The 22,155-nt window shown below is 43.4% G+C and overlaps 1 protein-coding gene across 1 annotated transcript in view; it reads left to right on the top strand.

The window, feature by feature from the left end:
* Nucleotides 1-15,527, top strand: part of LOC118626653 (protein Shroom3-like) — a 113,474-nt gene extending 97,947 nt beyond the window's left edge. The window contains exon 2 of the mRNA XM_036256675.1: nucleotides 15,369-15,527. Coding sequence (XP_036112568.1) covers nucleotides 15,369-15,527 — 159 coding nt within the window. The remainder of the gene's footprint in view (nucleotides 1-15,368) is intronic.
* Nucleotides 15,528-22,155: the final 6,628 nt, after the last annotated feature.

Consider the following 22,155-nt stretch of genomic DNA (forward strand, 5'->3'; position numbering starts at 1 on the left):
ATGCATACTATACTATTTTTCCATGAACAAATACAGCAGAATCAGTCTAATGAATGAAAACATATGACTTGAATACAAATAAATGGGGCAAATGAAAAGGTCTTTCTTAGGTACATGGAATAACCATGCTAAGATACCTAATATCATTTGGGGAATAGAGTAAAATATAATTAAATGCCTTTAAATTTAAAGAAAGTGCTTGCTCAAGTCTTTGATCTGAATGGAGTAGAAAGAAGGCATTGAGGCCTACCTGGGATCCATCTATCCTTGGCCTCTTGTTCTCTGAACTGGCCCAGTCCCTCCCCTCCTTGAAGTTCAGTAGTGTTCACTGAGTGTGGCACATAATTCTCAGGGAATTCACTGAAAAGGAAAAGAACACCAGTGCACTTTCTGAGGATTTGCACATGTGGGCACACACATGGACACACCCCCTAGGAACTGGAGAGTTTTCCCCTTGTCACAGCCTAGGGGTTCCCCAGGCTCCTCCAGGCATTGGGGACTCTGAGAAATTGATTTGGGGTTAGAACTACCTCACAAGCTTCTTTCCAAGACTTGATTGCCCAGTGGTCAATTTAGAGAGTTCAAACACCAGAAGCTCAAAGGACTCAACTTGGAGGACAGTGGTCTCTTGTCTGGCAATCATGTTTGCTGGACTTTCTCCTCTTTCAATGTCCTGAAAAAGGACAGGCAAAGGAAGGATGGGGAAAGGCAGGAGGCCTCTATGATGATGCTCATTCTACTGCATGCAGTAAGGGGTGGAAGGCTGAATGTGTATAACTTCTGTACCTACTTCTCTCTACAATGATGATGATGGTAAGGAGTATGATAAAGGTTAACATTTATTGGTTCCTTACTGTGTCAGATGTTGTGCTAAGCTTTCCATTCATTACCATAATTTGCTTTCACTCTTTCAGTACTTCCCAGGGGTAGGTGCTGTATTATCACCTTTCCTGTTTTTCAGGAAAGTAAACTGAGGCTTAGGGGAAAGGAATGACTCGCCTAAGGTCACACAGCTAGTAAGTGATTATAGTAGTTAGAATAATGCTAGTTCCCCAAAGATATCTACATCCTGATCCCCAGAACCTGTGAATATATTGCATGGCAAAGGGAATTAAGATTGCAGATGGATTGAAGGTTAGTAATCAGCTAACCTTGAGTTTAGAGAGACCAGATTATCTGATGGGTCCAGTGTAATCACAGGGTCCTCATAAATGACAAGAGGAGGCAGGAGTGTCAGAGTGATGCAGTATGAGAAAGACGTCACCGGCCTTTGCTGGCTTTGAATATGGCAGAGACGCATGAGCCAAGGAATGTGGGTGGCCTCTAGAAGCTAGAAAAGGCAGAAAACATGGATTCTTCTCTAGAGCCTCCAGAAAGAACACAGCCCTGATAACACTTTGGCATTAGCCCAGTAGACTTCTGACCTCCAAGATCAGATTATCAACTATAAAATAATTGCTTTAAGCCACTACATTTGCAATAATTTGTTACAGCAGCAACAGGCAACTAATACAGTGATAAAGCTAGGGTCTGAAGTCTGGCTCTGGAGCTGTAACCCTTAGTGCAAAGCTGTAGTGAGCCATAGGAACAGAGAGTAACATAGGCCTTGATAGGAAAGAACAGACCCCTCTTCTCAGCAGCTCCACCAGAAAGGGCCTGGGCCTAAAAAGTCCAGGGAAACACCAGACAGACTACAAACACCCCAGGAATGGCAGGCTTTCTGTCCCCATCAAATAAGGAAACAGTGAAGTGGGGTAGGGACAGGGCAAGTTCCCCAAGCACTGAATTGAATCATTGGAACCATGACATCTCCTCATTATCACATCTATTCTTCAATGTAGAACATGTGCTATGAGTCGGGCACTGTGTCAGGTGCAGAGGGTATCAAAGCAAGTAGGTTTTGCCCTGGCCAGTTTGGCTCAGCGGTTGAGCGTCGGCCTGCGGAGCAGAGAGTCCTGGGTTTGGTTCCCGCCAGGGGCACGTACCACAAAAAAAAAAAGCAAGTAGGTTTTGTCGAGTCCTTCAAGGAACAGTCTAGTGGGGACACAGTCAAGTAAACCACGACCTTTCAGTGGATAGTGCTGTGATGTAGTATATGGGAAAGCACAGGACAGGCATGGGACCAGTCTGGGGTTCAGGGACTGGTGATCACTGAACTAAATCTTAAAAGATGAGTTTGAGGGTTGTTGGGGGCTGAGGGTTGGAGAGAAGGCAGCTGCGTGTGGAAAGTACTGGAGGCATATGAAAACATGGCTTGCCCCGAAACTGCACACAGATTCAGTATGGCTAAAGGGGAGACAGTGGGCAAAAATGAGGCCGGAGAGGCAGGCAGGGGCCAGAAGGTGAAAAGCTCAGGCGCGAAGCTCAGGAATTTGGACCATCCTATGAAAAATGTAGAGCCGTAGAAGGGTTTTACATCTGCAAGTGCGGTGGTCAGACTTGCTACGGTTAGGTCTCTCTGGTGGCCCATGGGGCACCAGTGGTGGCCCGTGGAGGACCAGTGGTGGGGCAGGGACCAGTGGTGGGCGGGGACCAGTGGTGGGCGGGGACCAGCGGTGGGCGGGGACCAGTGGTGGGCGGGGACCAGTGGTGGGCGGGGACCAGACAGCCCTCAGGATAAGCAGCCAGGAGGCTCTCGCCTCAGGCCCTCCTCTTTGGTTCCCCAACAGGCTGCTGCGTGTACTGCATAATCTCCCTCAGTGAGGTTGACCCAGAATCTCTTTACTTAAAGAAGTGTAAATAATAAGACACTTTAAAAGCCTTGGAACTTGTAAATTTTTCCCGGGTTGGCTTCCCATCCTAGCTCTAATCCGCATAATAGCACCTCCCCTGGGCCTGGCCAAAACTGGTTCCCCTCTGTTCCCTTAGGAAACCCTCCTGCGTGGGGTTTTGGTCCCAGGTTCACCCCTCAATTACAAAATGAGTGAACTCTTGCATTGCTTTTTCAGCCCCTGACCTGAAATGAAGTCCGCCCATGGATTCGGGCCTCAGAATTTCTGTCCAGTCCCTTGTAGTCAGTGTACGCTCTGTACACTCTCTTCCTTGTGCCGTAGCTCCCCACTCTTCTGCTTCACTTTTATTCTAGTGTCCATTCATTGTGTCCGTTCTTTGCGGCCATTCTTTCTTTTATTAGCTTTTGTTTCTCCAAAATGGGCCCTCTTTTTTTTTTACCTCTACTTCTGTATTCTCTTTTGTGGTTAATACATTTTTTCAAACTTGTCTGTCCACTTGTTGATGGTAATCTTCCAGTCCATCCTGGCGCAACAAGCATATTCCCGTTTCTAAAGCCCACTCTGCATTAAAAGTATTCACTCTATGCATACACAAGAAGCGGGGACTTTCATGTCCACATATATTTGGGCATTACTTTGTGCCATGAAATGAAGAGAGAGAAAAAGGACTGGAGAAAGCATCAGAAATCCAGGCTTGTTCCTGGGCCTGTCTTTGCCTAAATCATCCAGAATGTCTTCGTCGCAAGCTGGGATCTGTATTTAGGGGTCTGAGCAGCATGTGCAACTTGTCTCTGCACAACTCACTTGTTTTACATATTCTATCACTGCCAAGGGGATGTTTGTGTCAGTCAGAAGAGACTATCTGCAGTAACAAACATCCCCCAATCTCAGTGGCTTAAAGCATAGGTTTATTTCTTGCTCATTCTACATGCTCGAGGTGTGTCTTAGGGGTGGCAGCTCATTTTAGTTACTCAGAAACCCTAGCTGACAGAGCAGTCACTGACTCGAACATTGGCAATCACCATGCCAAAGGGAAAGGAAACTCTGGAGGGCCTCTGCTTGGAGGTGACACATGTTTTTTTGCTCAAAACACAGCGACCAGAAATAGTTATATGGCTCCATTCAACTGCAAGGGTCCCAGCCTAGGTGTCAGAGAAAAGGAGCATCTCCTCTGCAGCTGCGGTGGGGAGCAGGGGATACCGTGCACAGCACTAAGGACCACTGCTATCTTCACTAGACATTTAGCATGTGACCCTCTTAAGCCAAACACAAAGCAATTTAGAAAGACTGGTCTTTACCTTCTTAGATCTCTTACTATCCACCAATGGTCTTAAATCTTCTCCAATGACAGCTTTCATTACTATCATTCCAATGATCCACAACGATTTCCTGGGTTTTTTTAGGCCCCTGTGACTTTTCTAAGATGTTTTCTTTTTTGCTTTTGCCATCAGGAAGCTGAGATCCCAAACTGCTCTCCGCTTCACTCCAGGTAGCTCTGACCATCTGCAGACAATTGTACTAGAACAAAACAGCCCGACGGAACCCACTTTAAAACAAGGACCAAAATATGATTTTAGGTTACATGTAGTTGAAAGGCAAAACAAACGACTATGAAAATAAGTCTATTCAACCTTACTTCTATAAAAAATGTAAGTGGCCATCGCAGCCATGTGCTAATCCTCAGAATGAAGAATTAATTATGTTGACTTTTTTGGGCTTTCTCTCAGAATTTTAAGGTAGCTTAATGTGTTTAATCCTTTATATCCTGCCTCTTTTGAAAGATATTCAAGTCAGCTACACAACTGATTTGCATTTTCTTTCATATCCTGCCTCTTTGGGAGAGAGGTAAGTTGACTCTTGGGGGATTTGCATTGGGTGTGCTTGCTGTGATGGTGCTTGGCCACTTCACGTCCCAGCAGACTGGCCAAGACTTGGAGGCAAGAGCAGGGGACAGGGCTGGCACCAAACTGCAAGGGCTGCTTGAGTGAGGCCTTATTTAAAGCCGGTCTCCTCACCAATGAATATTGTTTAATTATGAAGATTATGCTTCCCTATGAAACCTTGTAACTGTGGAGACCTGGATAATGAGTACCCAGGTAATAAAAATTCCTGGGTATGGAATGCATCTCTTGCAGTTAACCTTATCCTTGGTTTTTATTTTATTACTTTTCCCTTTAGATTTCCCTCAACTCTTTATTCTTTTTTATTGACAAGGAGCTGCCTCAAATCTTTTGTAAAATGAAACAGGGCGCACGCGCGCACACACACAGTAATGAATATGTACTACTCAACTTTTTAATCACCCAAGCTTATTTTTGGGGGCTCAGTCATCTTGGGGACAGTGGGGTCCGTGGACTTTCCTTCCAGCAGTGAGGAGGGTTGGGTTGAGAGACTAAGGAGGCCTGAGTGAAGCTTGACTTTTATCCTGCATTAGAGATCAGTTCCTCCCGCCCCATGAGTCGTAAATCAGGAACTGTGGCCATGTCTCCGTTTTCTAGGGCTGCAGCTCATTGAATGGGCCATGGGGTGTTGCTGGGTAACTTCCTGCCCTGAGACCACTCTCTGAAATAAAAACTTCCCTCTGAAGGAGAAACTGTCTTCTATTTCACACATAAATCAAGTTAACTTCTGTTTCGACTTTAAGAAAATGACTTCTCGTCTCTTCCCAGCAAACGTCTTCCCCTTGGTCTCTGCAGTAGCTAACACATGTATTCTTGTGATGGAAACAGAAAAGGATTAAACTTATTTACTAAAACCACAAAACCCCACAGTTCATGAAGCATACCTCTATGGAGCCCGTGTTATGAGTAAGGAAACTTCTGTGTATTAGTTCATATAATCTTTACTCCAACTCTGTGGTTAGCCTTCTTGTTCCCAAGTTGAGGCTAAAGAAGTGGGTGTTCACAGAGGATGCATTTCTTGCCCGGGATCCCAGCCTTGGCCGCGAGGGTCATACCCACGGGGGTCTGGCGCCCGAGCGCCCAGTCTTCACACCACACTGCCTCCACCTTTGCTCCTGTGCCTTCCATCCAGGTGACAGATCTTGAAAATAAAATAATATATCTCCTATTTAGAAAATAAGAGAAACTGCTTATATAATTTTTAATAGTAATTATTGTATATGTATTCCAATTTAAAATACAACTAAGGAATTTTTCTATTGGTTATTTTAAGTGTGAGAAACACATTTCCATCTCTAAGGCACTGTCCCGTCATAATGCACAGCGAACAATATTACCCATATTTTATAGAGAAGAGACTTATCTGGGGCCCTACAGATAAAAAGGGCCAGAATTGGGATTAGAGCCCAGGATTCCTGACTCCTAACCCAGTGTTCTTTCATCTGCTACAATACACATAATTTTATGACCCCAAAAAGAAGTTTTCAACAGCATAAACCCAGTTACATGAAAAGCAGGTAAGGAGAATGGGGACATTCCATGTACCCTCGTGTCCGTCTGTGTAAGCCATGAGAATGTTAGTCCAGGGCTCCACAGATGCTTATTAATTTCACAGGACTTGAGAGTCAGTTCAAGTTCCTGGGAGGGGCTTTTATTTATTCTACTCTTATTTTCTTGTCCCCACTTTACATACAGTTTAAAACAAGAACACCCAGGTTGTACATAATGATAACCCCCAGTGAATAAACAGCAACTCTCAAATACTCTGTTTGACTCTAAATATGTTCCTTTATCTACTTTTGTTTTTATCTTTCCATATTTGCTTATTGCTTTTGCACTCAGGGTGATTTGGGTAGAAATATCCAAATCACCAACTGCACAAAACAGCACAAATTGCACATTGCATTGCATTGACAGCGAGTTACTGGGTTCCCCTTGCCTCCCCAGGAATGGAAGTAGTCAGGAATGGGGGAAAAAAATCATTCATGAATTTAGACATTAGAATGCAGGTGGAATTCAGTTGTGGTGGACTTCTGCAGGGTGAGGTAAGTTTGAGTTAAAATTCTGGATGGAGCCCGGCCGGTGTGGCTCAGTGGTTGAGCATCACTGGTTCAATTCCCGGTCAGGGCACATGCCCAGGTTGTGGGCCCAATCCCCAGTGAGAGGCATGCAGGAGGCAGCAATCGATGTTCTCTCTCATCGATGTTTCTGTCTCTCTCTCTAAAATCAATAATAATAATAAAAGTAAGTTCTCTCATTAAAAAAAAAAAAATTCCGGATGAATTGCACAGAAGTGGGAGTCATTGCGTGTTCAGGTTTCTGTCAAAGGCCATCTCCTGACTCTGGGGCAGTGTGGGACAACTTTCTCTCATGTGTAAGCTGTGAATTCTGCTGGACTGGGGCACATACAACACCTCCAGAATTCTCAGTATCTCTGAAAGAGGAGAGTCAGAACACAAAGTACTGGGTGTCAGGTTTCTTGGGCACTCAAAGGATTAGGCAGACAAGTCAAGAAGTGATCATTTGGGGACAGAGTTCCAGGGGATTCTCTGAGACAGCGGGCTAGAAAGTGTGGGCTCTGAAGCCAGAGTCTTGACTTCCAGGCTCAGCTCTGATGTTTTACTGATTTTGCCAACTTGAGCAAGTCATTGGCCTCTTCTGAGCCTTGGTGTTTGCATTTATATAAAAAGGAGATTATAATGTCTTACAGCATCTTTGTGACTTTCAAGATAATGCAATAAAGTAATTGGAGCTCAGAAGGCACTCAACAGCTGGTAGCAAGGATGATGAGGTGGTGAGGGAGAGAGGATGACCCAAGGGAACAGCAGGTATGCGAACGGAGCCGGGAGTGGGCCTGGCATACCCACACAGAGAAAGGACTTGGGTTTCTACTCTGTAATGAGGAGGCTCATGCAGAGGAGTGTGACCTGATCTAACTGAAGCTGTGACAGGGTCACTAGGTTGCTGCCAATGGCATGCTTATGATCATGGTAATACTGCAGCTGATGACATAAGATGGAGAGCAGGGCTGGGGAGGCAGTGAGTCAAAGCATTTGTGTTTGGTGGGCACAAACCCTGGAGAAGCAGAACATAGGACCAATCCCCAAATGGCAGCTTCACTGTTCCTCCGTTAGATTGTCCTAGAAGGATTAAGAGAGAGGAAAAGGAACTAGGCCTGGCTTCCTGCCCCTCCATGCACCACATCCAGCTGCTGACATGGGCATGCATACACACACACACACACACACACACATACCTTTGTGTCTATACTTATTTTGAATGTATTTCTATCATAGCACATATCACCCAGTACTGTATTTATTTCTCTTTTCTCTCTCTTTTTTTTTCTATCCTCACCGGAGGAGCCTTTTTGCATTTATCTTTAGATAGAGTGGGGAGGGAGAAAGGGAGGAAGAGAGAGAGAAACATCAATGTGAGAGAGACACATCGAGTGGTTGCCACCCACATGACCCCAACTGGAGTTGGGGACAAACTGCAACTGAGGTACATGCCCTTAGCGGGAACCCAACCCTGGACTCTCTGGTCCACAGGCCGACACTCTAACCACTGAGCCAAACCGGCCAGGGCTGTATTTATTTCTTTAAAGTCAGCTTCCCCAGATTTGTTCAACAAACATTTATTAATCATCTATTATGTGCAGGTACTATGTTAGGTGCTAAATTTACAGCAATATAAAAGACTGTAAAGGATTCAAAAACTAACCCCTCACACAGTTATCAAAGCAAAATATAGTTAATCCTAAATGTGTGGATACATTTAGGATTTGAGAGGGGAAAAGCATGCTAATTTTCCAGGTGTATACTCATCTTGTTTGTTGGCTTAGAGATTTCCCACCCAGTTGTACCTGGTGTATTATCTGAAGTCATTTAACCTGTTGACAATCACATTCTTGGAATAAGTAAATTCTACACAGGTGAAATTGGACAAACAATACCAGTGACCTCTTTAGCTGCTGAAGTATTGGTCCGAAGGTTTAAAATAATAAGCTTCATTTTTCACTGAGTCTTGTTGACAGACAGTATCAGCAGGGCTTGGGGTTAGAAGAAGTATAATCCTCTTTGATGAATAGTTTGAGAAAACGATTGTTAAACCTTTTGTAAATATTTTTAAAGTCATAATAATGATTTTAGGTAGATTGTGTGAATACTTGACATAAACTAAGGATGTATGCATTTAGTTAGCCTCGGTAGGCTGACATTGATTTTGTTGCCAGTGCATCAGCGAGAGCACCTCAACATCTCAATTTGTCATCGGTGACAATAAATGGAGACAACAAGGATCAAGGTAATTCACAGCCTTGTTTTAGCCACAGCTTTAGCTTTCTTGACAACCAAGTTTCGTACCCAAGTGGCCAACAAAGAATTTTCCACTGACACCAATGCTGTCAAACAGAAAGGTGGTAACAGGCCCAGAGCAGCAAGGGAGGAGGAGGGGAACATGGTGCCCTGCGTATCCACAAATGGACACAGCGGGTTTAATCTGGTGAGCAGGATCGAGTTAGACCAGGGTCTACCTTCGGGTTCAGCTGGCTCAATTCAAGGCCTACTGGGACTCTCCCTTTTGAAGTACAGCCCCTGGAAGAATCCAGCACCGAGCAAACCTCCCAGGGCTCCTGTGATTCCCTGGAAATAGATAAATTTAAGCACCTGAAGAACAGAAAGAATACAGCCTTGCTTTTATCAGTGTACACTCTCTGACCTGCCTCGGTGAATGGGTGTGCTTTTTTGTTTTTTTATTTTTATTTTTTTAATCCTCACCTAGGGATACTTTTTTCCATTTTAATCTTCAAATCCAGTGGGAGGGAGGGAGAGAAAGAAAGAGAGTAACATCAGCGTAAGAGAGACACATCGACTGGTTGCCTCCCTCAAGACTCCGACCAGGGCCAGGACCAAACTGCAACTGAGGTATGTGCCCTTGACCAGAATCCAACTCAAGACTCTTTGGTCCGAGGGCCGATGCTCTGCCACTGAAACAAACCGGCCAGGGCGTGGGTGTGTTTTTAAACACAAAGATATGAAATATATTAAAAATATACTAGAATGTAAACTCCAAGAAAAAGAGAATGCAGTTTGTTTTTTTCATTGACATTTCCCCAGTTCTAGAATAGTGCCTGACACATGGTAGATGCTCAAAAAAATATTTGTGGATGAATGAAAGAATGAGTGTGTTCACCAAGTTTCTGACCTCAGGGAGTTTAAAATTTAGAAATGAGGATAGGGCAGAAATATTCACGACAGGCTAGACTTATCAGGGTGACCACTCCATAAGTTATGTAAATGTCTAATCACTATGTTGTACAGCTGAAACTAATATACTATTTGTCAACAGTAATTGAAAAATAAAAAATTTAATTTCATTTTTAAATACTCATGACAAGGATAGTGATTGTAGCTTGTCTCGAGACAGGTAGAAATCATTTAGAGGAAAAAGAGTGGGATTTTGTCTGGGTTGATAAGGAGAAGTTTCATGATGAAGGAGGGGTATTTGGAGGAGAAAATGAGGAAGAGGAAAAAAGAAGCTGAAAATACAGAATAGGGGCTTTTGCAAAATATCACTGTTAGAGAAAAGACCGCTGGTAATGATTAAAACCTCAAGACAGCATGAACCACTAAGAGAGAATATGGAGAGAACTGAGAATCAAAATATAGAGTGGGTGCCCAATGTTTGATAAATAAATACCACCTCAAAAAATCACCCCAGTCCCAAATTTTTCAACTTTATAAGCATAGTTATGACTCTTTAAACATATTTTAAACCTCCAAGTTCTGTGCAAAGTGAAGAGATTATGAGACACTGTAAGTACAAAGCATATACAAATAGTTTGTGTGAGCAGTGAGCAACAGTGGAATCCTGTGTGATAATCTTCCTCGTGATGTTTGCTTTCACAGTAAATCAGTCATGAGAAGGACATTATATAAGATATATGTATATGAATGAGCTTTGTTTCTTTTCTTTTTTTTCTCGAGGAGGATTTTTGCATTTATCTTCAGATAGAGTGGGAGGGAGAGAGGGAGGAAAAGAGAGAGAGAAACATTGATGTGAGAGAGACACATCAAGTGGTTGCCACCCACACAACCCCAATTAGGGCCGGGGACAAACTGCAACAGAGATACGTGCCCTTAGTGGGAACTGAACCTGGGACTCTCTGGTCCGCGGGCCGATGCTTTAACCGCTGAGCCAAACCAGCCAGGGCGAATGAGCTTTCTTGAGTTCCTTTATTTAATATTTAATTTAATTTAATTTTTTCCATCTCCATTTATTCCCTCTATGCCCTCTTCTGCCTCCACCCACCCCCCTTCTCCCCTGCAATCACCACACTGTTGTCCATGTCCATGAGTCCTCGTTCTTTTTTACCTCAATCCCCCCAACATCCCCACCCCCCACCCCACCAGCCCTGCAATGAGCTGTCTGCCTGCTCTCTATCTATGAGTCTGTCTGTATGTTTCTTGGTAGTTCAGTTTTTTCATTAAATTCCACATATGAGTGAAACTATATGGTGCTTGTCTTTCTCTGACTGGCTTATTTCACTGAGCATAATGTTCTCCAGGTCCATCCACGCTGTCACAAAAGGTAAAATTTTCTTCCTTTTTACAGCAGAGTAGTATTCTATTGTGTAAATGTACCACAGCTTTTTTATCCACTCATCTACTGATGGACACGGGCTGCTTCCAAATCTTGGCTCTTGTAAATAATGCTGCAATGAACATAGGGGTGCGTATATTCCTTTATTTTATTTTATTTTTTACACTAAATTAAAACTTTATTGAATAAACACTCTCCAGAACACATGATCCGATGGACTAGGTCGACATTACATGCTCGTCACCCCAGACTAACTCAACTGCTGATCCGGAAAATGAAAAGGACTGATAGGCACACCTTCCCTCCGGCAGTGGAATAGGCTTGAACCTTGTCAAGGAGTTTGCCTAAGGCACCCAGTCACCGATGTTGCCTGGGCAATGTCTTTTTGTTTACTGGGAAAATTCCAGGAAGGGACCACGTGGAAGTCAAGTAACCACAAGGTCCTAACAAAGCACTTTCTATATTGCTTTTTTTTTTAAATATAAGAATTTGTTCATTTCTTATATCTCATTTTATTCTCATATTTATGGAAAACTGGCAAATAATACAGAGGGGATTCAATTCCACAAACTGCATTTGAGCAGGACTTTCCTTTTCTGTGGTGTCCATCGTTGTACCCTCCATCTTTTAGCTTCATAACTGGCGCGCAGTAGATCAGCGGGTCTCAACCTGTGGGTTGCGACCCCTTTGGGGTCGAATGACCCTTTCACAGGGGTCTCCTAAGGCCATCGGAAAACACATATTTCTGATGGCGATTCATAACAGTAGCAAAATTATAGTTATGAAGTAGCAATGAAAATAATTTTAGGTTTGGGGGTCACCACAACATGAGGAACTGTATTAAAGGATCACGGCATTAGGAAGGTTGAGAACCACTGCAGTAGATGATCAATAAATAGTTGTTGAATGAATAAACCAACATGTTCTGAGGAGGTTCTTTGTGCAAGCTCTGGGGAGGTATTCTGGGTAAGTTAAGATGGAATCCTGGTTCCTATCTTCAAAGAGTTCCAGCCCAAGCTGGGAGAGGGGTTGGACTATGGGCAGGAACAGGCATAAATAGCTCTCTGGAAAGATAGAGAGTACTAACCACAAGCAGCATGTTAAAGTAGTATGAAAATAATAAGCTATTTAGATGTTACTTCCCAGTTTACATATTATTTTATTCTCTGAAAATGGGGAAAGAGAGGTTACTTCTTTTTTTTTTTTTTTTTTTTTTTTTTTTTTTTTATCCTCACCCGAGGATATTTTTGCATTTTTTGTACAGATAGAGTGGGAGGGAGAGAGAGAGAAACATCGACGTGAAGGGACACATCGAGTGGCTGCCACCCGCACGACCAACCAGGGCCGGGGACAAACTGCAACCGAGGTACGTGCCCTTAGCGGGAACCGAACCCGGGTCTCTCCGGACCGCAGGCTGACGCTCTAACCGCTGAGCCAAACTGGCCAGGGCTACTTCTTTTTTTTTTTTTTTTTTTTCTTTCCTTTATTGGTTTTAGAGAGAGAGGAAGGGAGAGGGAGAGAGAGAAATGTCGATGAGAGAGAACATCGATTGGCCACCTCCTGCACTCCCCCCACTGGGGATCTGGCCCATAACCTGGGTATGTGCCCTGACTGGGAATCAAACTAGCTACCTCTTGGTGCATGGGTTGATGCTCAAATACTGAGCCACACTGGCCGGACTTCTTAAATGACAGATTGGGTGAGGGGTTGGGTAGGCATTAATGAGAGGCCTCCAAAGGCTTAGAGGAGAAGGGATTTGAACTTGGCCTCAAAAGATGGGTATTAATTAAAGCTAAACTTTATTGAATGCTTCCTATGTGCCACACACTGTTTAAATACTTTACTTGCATGAACTCATTGAGTCCTCTCAACAACCTCGTAGTAAGTACTATCATCTTATAGAAGAGGAATCTGAGGCACAAAAAATTAAATAACCTGCTCAGAGTCACCCAGCTAGTTAGCAACTAGCCATACAGTCTGGTTCCAGAGCACCAGCTCTTTACTGCAGTTTTTATAGGTGGCTTAAAGGTGTTGCACACGGTGGGGGGCAGCCTTGAGGTTAGAGTGTGCCAGTGCGTTTGAGAAAAAGTAAATTCACAGAGGGTTGGCGGAGAAGTTCAGTAGGACAAAAAGGGTAGCAAGGCAGGAGAAAAAGACCAGCAATAGAGGATGGCTAAATACATCATGTTATATTCATACCAAGAGGTTACAGGAGAATGTTTTACGAATGGAAATATCTTCATGATACTTGATTAATGAAAACAATAACTACCATTTTTGAACTCTTACCATAAGCTAGGAATCATTTACCTTCCTACGACCACCCTCGTTACCCCTCACTGCCGCTCTGTGAGGTGGGAGTGATTTTCAGCCCCTTATATGGGTGAGTCTGCAGCTTAAAGAGAGTAAGTGAGTTCCTCTTACTTAGGTCATCTGTTGGATTCCTCACGCTGTTAACCACCTCATTTTAATGCCTCTCTGTTAAATGCCAACAGATGGTTGAGGAGGTATGCATATTGTGATGTCGTTTTTTTGTGAAAGGAAAGAAACACGCACATGAAAGTCTTAAGTGAAAGTAAGCGGTGGTTTCATGTTACTTTAGAGTAACTTTACTTCAGAGTAACATGAAAAGAGCAGGGCCAAGGCTCCCTTTCTGTGTTACTTTCATCCTTTATAATAAACTAATGACTACATAGTGATTTGTTAACACATTAATAAACATGAACGGATACATTAATTAAAGTATTGATTGTAGCATATATTATTTCAATAATTAAAAGCTACCAAGGGCCGAACGGACAAATTCATTACAGGAATTTGGGTCCACTTTATATATATTAAGATTTATTGAAGGTTTGTGAACATGTGGACCATTCCAGAGAGTAATTATTAAAAACAGAAAACATGGGTCACGTTTTATTTACCTGGTTTTGGTTTATTTTTTCATTTTTTATTCCCTGTCACCGTTATTGCCGTCCCGCAAGCATCCACTGGCACGTGCCACTGGCCTGCGCGTGATTTGGCTCTGCTGGTTTCCGAAGCCCTTCCTCACCTCCTCTCCCCTCACCTCAGTGACTTCTCACCACGTTTAGTGTTTGCTTCTCTGCCTCTGCCCCAAACACCAGAAGAGCAAGGGTTTCTGTCTGTTCTGTCCACTGTAATAGCCTTAGCACCCGGAACAATTTTGGCATAAAGCAAGTATCAAATCACTTTGTTGAATGAATTATAAATTGTAATAGACTTTATTTTTATGCAGTTTAGGTTCACAGCAAAATTGAGCAGAAAGTAGAGAGTTCCTATGTACAGAACTCCTGCTCCCCCCTCCCTTGCATAGCCTTCCTCTGCTATCAGTATCCCCCACCAGAGTGGTACATTTGCTACAGTCGGTGAGCCTACATTCGCATTATCACCACCACAAAGTCCATAGTTGACACTAGGGTTTACTGTGGGTGTTGAGCAGTCTATGGCATATTGTCGTGCATCCACACTTGTAATGTCGCACAGAGCACTCTCACTGCCCTGAGCATCCTCTGTTCTGCCTAGTCATCCTTCTCTCCCCCCAACCCTGGCAACTACTGATCCTTCTATTGTTTCCAGAACTCTGCCTTTCCCAGAATGTCATAGAGTTGGAATCACACAGTATGTAGCCTTTTCAGACTGGCTTCTTTCACTTAGTAGTGTGCATTTAAGGTTCTCCCACGTCTTTTCGTGGCCTGATCATTTCTATTTATTGCTGAATAATATTCCATTGTCTGAATGTACCACAATTTATATAAATAATGAATCATACTTTTAGACCAAAAAATGAGGTAACAAGAACTCAACTTCTAAGTAATAAAACAATTGCTTTGAGTGGACTTTGGAAGTTGAAGATGTAAAGGGGTGAGGGTTGTCAGCACCATGGGATAGTAGCTTTTGGGTGGAAACCACATCCATTCCTCCCTCCAGCTAATGTTTCTGAGCGTCCACTGCGGGCAGGCAGGGTGGAGAGTGTGGAAACAGGAGGCCAGGCCCTGCTTGCTCTAAGCTTACCCTGCAAGCGGGTTCTGGTCTCAGCGGGTCTGTGGGGCTCTGCGGAGTCTGGACAGTGCCCAGGGAAGTTAACCTGTGGTTTGTTCCACTCTCTGAGCAGATTGAAGAAGGGGGCAAAGCGGATCTGGTGAGCTCCAAACTGCGGGCCGGGGACGAGGTGGTGCACATCAATGAGGTCGTGCTGAGCAGCTCCAGAAGGGAGGCCGTTTCCCTGGTGAAAGGATCCTACAAGACCCTCCGGCTGGTGGTCCGCAGGTAGGCAGGGCTGGTGCTCACTGTGCTTCCCACACCTCCCCCCACCCTGCTCCTTGGTGTGCACAGTAGCTGGCTCTTTAAACCTCACTGGATCATTATGCCCCGCCCCATTTTTCTCTTTCTCTTGCCCATTTTGTGGCATGTGAGAAGGAAGTTGGGCGAAAGCATTGTAGACACTTCCTCTTTCCAAACAGTGGCTTCTCCAGCAGGTGTTGGCTTGGAAGAGTTCTTCATCACTGTGCTTCTAAATTTCTCGGCTTGATGAAAAGTGACCTGATCCCAGGTGTGGTCAGAACCCTATGACACGTTGCCTCATTGTGGGACTAGAGAAAGCAGTTGGCTTGGGGCTGTAGGTGACATTCCACTCCACTCACCTCCACCACAGCGGTCATCAAAACAAGCAAATCCCTTCTTTTGTTTGTTTCATTTTTCTGGTTGCGGTAGTGGTGGTTCCTTTGTTGGAAAGGTTTAGGTTGTGATTAGTTTTAATGCCTTAATGTAAGAAGTTTCCTACTCCCAGAAAACTAATTCCCTCTTGGTGGAGGGAATTGGTTTAGAAAGGGGAAGAGAGTTAAAAATTTTAAAATCACTATTACAAACCAAATACTGCTCAAGGTATTTTATATATCAGCTCATTTAACTACACAAGAAGCCAATGAGACAGTGACCACTATCCCCATTTTATTTTATTTTTAAATGTTTGGATAGGCTTTTTAAAAATATATAGGTTTTATTGATTTTTTTAGAGAGGAGAAGGGAGAGAGAGAAACATCAATGTGAGAGAGAAACATCGATAGGCTGCCTCCTGCACACCCCCTACTGGGAATTGAGCCCGGAACCCAGGCATGTGCTCTGACTAGGAATCGAACTGGGACCCCTCAGTCCATGGGACGACGCTCAGTCCACTGAGCCATACTTGGCTGGGCACTATCCTCATTTACGTAGGTTACTGAAGGTAGCAGAGCTGCTAAGTTCAAGAGTCAGAAAAGAGTCTAGATGCCCCTGGATCCACTTTACCACTTGAGTATCATTACCTTGACCCACTAAGTCCTAGCTCTGCACATTTTACTTTTTTTGATATTTTTTCATTAATCAGGTTTTGGCTGCCTCACTTCGCAACTGTTATGATATTTGAGAATGGTCAAGTTGCCTGGAACTTTAGGAGTCATTAAATCAAGCTACCATTTTCCAGTGTGAAAAGTTAGCTGTTCTTCTCATCACGCCACAGATAGTCTCTTAAGGAACCCTTCACCCCTGCATTCGTTCTTTTCTCAGATCCACTGAGTGAGCCCTTGGGTAGGGGAACATCCCCTCCCAACCACAGAAACACAGTGGTGGGTGTGGTCCCACTTTGTCTCAGGTTCTAGTGACTGCCCTCAGTGTACTGGGCAGTCTGGCTTCTCTTCAGAGCCATCTAACCAGTTGCTTCCCTGGTGGCCCGTGATACCGAGTGGCTCCAAGGATGGGTGCCAGAGTCAGCTCAAATCTGGCCTCAGATTCCAGGGCTGTCACACTCAAGCTGTGCGACCTTGGGCAAATTACTTAACCTCAGTGAAGATTCGGTTTTCTCATCTTTAATATGGTAGTAACAACTGGTACTGATATTGTTGACTATGTTTTATTGGCCGACTCCAGGCATATGCCCATTCCTCGTGGCTGAGATTGAGTAAAGCAAGCAGTCATCCATACAGGATCGTCGACTTCTTCAACAGATGGGCAGGAAGGCTCAGAACCATCAGGCTCATTCCATGAGTCCAGAAGAATGTGGAAAGTTGAACTTACTGTGGCCTTGGGACCCAAAATCCAACTTTAGAACACTGGCATTTATCTGTTAAGGACTGGCAGAGGAACCCAGATTCCCGATGTGTTTTGACAGGGACTCTGGTGGTGGATTAATCTCTGAAGAGGGCCACCCTGTCTCCTGCTGTGAAAAGCAGTCATGTTGGTTCTGGTTACGCCTTCTAGTGGATGGCGACATGAGATTTGTATCACTTCTTTTAGCAGAACAGGAGATAGTCCTGGGGTTGAAATCTGGCCTTGTCATATACAGATTGTGTGACCTTGGGCTTCCGTATGCCCTAATGTCCAAATTTATAAAATGGAAATAATAATTCCTGCCTCCAAAGGGCATTATGAGATTTAATGAATACAGTACAGAGTAGATGTGCAATATTTGATCATTATTATTTATTCAGGAAAGCCACCCCCAACCCCCGATGTTTATTCCCTTGATGAATTTACCACCATTAAGGGCTGTTTTCACCCTAGCACATGCAGAATTGGTCGTGACAGGGCCCAGGAGCTCATGAAATTTAGGAGTGTTAATTCACATTATCCAAACTCACAGGAAATTGAAGGATGTACTCCAGAATATCAATGCATTACCTCATTTTGAAAAAAAAGACACCTCTAAGTGGAACAAGTATCAGTATACTTTATCTCCACAGGAAAGCTAACTGGGAGGTATGACCATAAGTATGTGGTGGTCTCAAGACTCAGACTGAAGAAAGTGGGTCTGAGGCACCAGCGTGCTGGCATCTGCTCTGCCGGCCAGATGGTCCACCTTCCCATCAGGGACCTGTCTGCCAGACAGCCCAGATGCTCGCCCTGGTGGTTCAGGGCCCTTTCCCCTCTGCACTGCCGGGAGCAGGCTGCCAAGCGCTCCTCTCCAATCTCATTTCTTCTCTGCTTGTCCACAAATCCCTTTCTGATTGACACATTCTTTCTTTAGATATGCTAATATGATCGATAAGGTTACTGAAGAGTCCTTGCAGCTCTCTACTTCTAGGGTGGGAAACATTTTGTCTTTAAGATGCCTTTTGAATATGTCTTATCTCATCTATTATGCATTGATTTTTTATAGCTGAATGCTCAGAGTTTAGGAAAGGGGGCTGGTTTGACTTCTCACACATCCTTAGAGATGGGGATTATGAACGTGCCTTAGACATGGATGGACATTCCTCCCCACCTTTCAGAGAACTGGGGAGAAGCCCCTTAGCGCTGGGTTAATCTGGCATTGTATTTAGAAGAGCTGTGACTTTCCTGAGAAGTCTTACCTTTATACATTGGACATGTCATGTCCTGAGATTTTCATTTCTTTCTAGTTATTCATGACAGGGTGACGTGTTATTTCACTGATTAGTTTTTCTTTTTATTGAGTGATCTCTATACTTTGAAGAAAAGATTGAGGTGGCTTCCTGGAAATATATTGGGGGTTCTGTTTCCTAGAGCAATGTAGTTTGTGATGAAAATCACACAACTGCAGCTCCATCTGTACCTGCTGCTTTTTCTCTTAACGTTAGTTTGGGGCCAGCGTCCGCAGCCTTCATAAAAATGCCAAGAATGCAGGGCAGAGTAGTGGTGTTTATATAAGTTTCGAGGGTGTTTTACCCAGTGACCAAAAACAATCAAAAGTAGAAACACCTTCTTAGAAGGCTACAATGACACGAGAAACACAAAGTCTCAAGTTGAGTTGTGGGTCAAAGACCTTAGATCTGCTGACCCAGAAAGAAGGCAGTCTAGTCCTCCGGGAGGAGGGAGCAAAGGGTGGTGTAGGTGCTGCAAGAACAATGTGTCTCCGCTGCTGGGTACACAGGGAGGGAAGGTCCGTAGCTAGTGGTGGATAAATGGAGAAGAAATGAGAAAATAAGAAGTGGGCTGAAGAAAGGACCTTCCTAAAGGAAAACAAACATTTCCCACTGAAGGACAATCAAAGAAGGAAAACCTTCATGGAATGCAAAGACAGCACAAAGGATGTAAATTAGGAAAACAGCCATGCACGTAAATCAGGCCAATAATCCAAACCCTTTCTAAAATCTGCAGAGACTTTACTTGGCAGTTATGTGTAAAATACATGTCTTAGAACCAGGTGACATTTAAAATGCAACTAACAAAGGAAGGGGTCTTCAGATTTAATTTAACATTCCTGAAGGTGATACAAGGTGCTTTTGGTATAGGTAATACTCACTGCTATTTGCTGATAACCCAAAATTTAAATTTAAAAAATAGGAGGCTACAATTCCCTTTCTGAACAGACTATTCAGGGTAATTGCTGGGTATTCATCTAAACTCATGTTTTTACCCAGAGTTGGGACTCAGATTCCTGTCTTGAGTTGAATAATCAGAATGATATTGTAACCAATGGATCTATAATCACAATACTGATATCCCTGCAACCCCCATTTTTCTTGGCAAAGCCAACCTCCCAAGGTGCTGTATCAAGGTGCTGTTTTTGCCAAATACTATCCTCCTAAGATGTGTGTTTTTTTTTTTTGTTTTGTTTTGCTTCTCAAATGAGTTGTTGGTTTTTGTGGCACACAAAAGTTTGGGGGTACATTTCATGGTAATTGTTTTGGACTTGTCTTGGAAGGCTCATGGAAGCCACGTGAAAGCCAGAGGACCCATGAGATGGTGATGCAGGTGTGACGCTGCCTGGATTTAAACTCTGGTGGCATTAGGCACTAGCTCTATGACCCTGAGCGAGTCATTTAACATTTCTGATTCTTGCCTCACAGAATTGTGAGGATTAAATGAGAAATATGCCCATACAGTATATAGCGGAGTGATTAAAACATGAACTGTCCTGGAAATAAAATGCATATTTGTTAAGCAAATTATCCCCTTTTGAGAGGTCCAATCTCTGGAACAGATTGTATTATTGAGGGTCCCTGTTAATGGGATGCCTATGGTGGGGAAATGGTTTTCTGGGTGCGGAAGGCATTGTGCCTGATTCAAATCTGTGAGCAGAGGGTGGAGAAAAGGGAGCTTCTTTTCAAAATGGAATCTTACTCTGACACCTTCCCACCGTCTCTGCAAATTTGATATAGTTTTTTCCCTTCCCATTCATTTATGTATTGTAAGGAAATATTTATTTATTGACTGAATATGAATGTGTATTAGGAGTAGGAATAGATCACATTTTACTGGGAAAAAAAGAAATTGAAAAGAAGTAAGGATGAATTAATAAAAAACAATAAGCATCTGCCTAAAACATGAGCATTCCCAGGCTCTGTGACTTGCCTTGTGTAGAGGGACCAGAGTGAGAATCTAGATCTTGTCACTTTCAGCCCATGGCTCTGCCAGAGGTTAAAAAATGAGAGAACTGTATCCAAAGATGCGTGCCAGTGACTTGCCCAAGGCCACATGCCGGCACCGAAATAATACTCTCGGTCTCTGAGAACATAGGTCATGGGGCCTCTTGGCACCCCAAGCAGTGAACTAATTGATGCTTTCCACTCCATTGACTTCTCCAACTAGAAATATTTGTGATGCTTAAAAAACAACAACAAATAGATAAAAGGCAAAATAAATAAATAAATAAATAACCCCACTAAATTGACTTTTAATTCACCTAGGAAAAACTGTTCAATGAGGAGGTGATTCCCACTGACCTTGAACTTCCTGCAGGAGTTGAGGCCATGCCCTTCAATGCTTTGTGCACCAGGCTGCCTTGAGGTTCTCCATCAGCCTCTGGAGATAAAACTATTTGTTGCTTTACAGCTGCCGCAGCCCTCCTAACAAAAATGGTGATGAAATTAAGTTCACCCTTGGGCCCACACTCCCCCGAAAAAACCATCCCGCATTTCTGAGGGTTAGCGGAATAGTCCCTTTTATAGACGAGTGAGATGACATTATTGGAATGGAATGGGACGGGTGGCTCACACACTTGCTACCTCTGTGTCAGATTTCTGTGACTTTTTTTGCATCCAAATTGAGTTATGAGACTGTAACTCACCCAGGATTTGCAAGTCAGTGATCTTGAAAGAAGTATATAGTATCTGGTAATGAACGGAATGCTTTTTAAGGCCCTCTTAAATAATACAAAATTAACTCAACTACTAATAAAAAAAAGGGGGGGAGGGGGGAGGGATTTTGCAAATCTCTTCCTTTTTCAACTCATGGTTACAGTTTATTATAGAAAAGAATTTCTTGAAGTATTATCACTGTCCCCTGCCCACATCATTCCCAATATTTTGCCACCTCTCCTCCCCTGTCCCCAGCTGCTTGATTCTATCCCCTTAAAAAACAACAACCAGATAGTCTTAAAGCAACGTAGTCTGATTAACCACATGTCTCCTTTTATGATTTTAAAGAAGTTTAAATAATTTATTAAGAGCTTTAAAAAATGCATTGAACAGAACTCTCTATTTTTAAGGCAACAAGGTTTGAAGGGAGGCTTGAAATTTTCTAGAACATAAAAAGTACCTGTTTTTCCTTATAAATGGACAGTCTCTATGCCAGCTCCAAGCTGCCGTTCCCAGAGGTGAGATGGTGAGCAGCATGCAGGCGAGACGTCCACATCGTTTACACCCAACCTCAGCTCTGTGTCTGGTCGTGGTTCATGGGCACAAGTCAGTCTCTCTGGAGACTCAGTTTCTTCTTAAAATGAAGAACAGTAATAATATCTTCCCTACTGATAATGCTATAAGGATGAAATGAGGTAATGTATATGAAAATGCCTCATTGTGATAAATGATTAAGTCATTACTCCAAATTTATCTGATTGTATTCTCTTATGATTATTCTAGTTAAGGCACCGATTCGACTGGTTTGTGCAAATGAGAACAGGTTGTACAATGTCTGATTATAACCTTTTTGCTAAGAGGAAATGTAGTTTTAAAAGACTACATTTT

This window comes from Molossus molossus, unplaced genomic scaffold, assembly GCF_014108415.1.
Source record: "Molossus molossus isolate mMolMol1 unplaced genomic scaffold, mMolMol1.p scaffold_m16_p_1, whole genome shotgun sequence".
In the NCBI taxonomy this organism is placed as follows: Eukaryota; Metazoa; Chordata; class Mammalia; order Chiroptera; family Molossidae; genus Molossus; species Molossus molossus.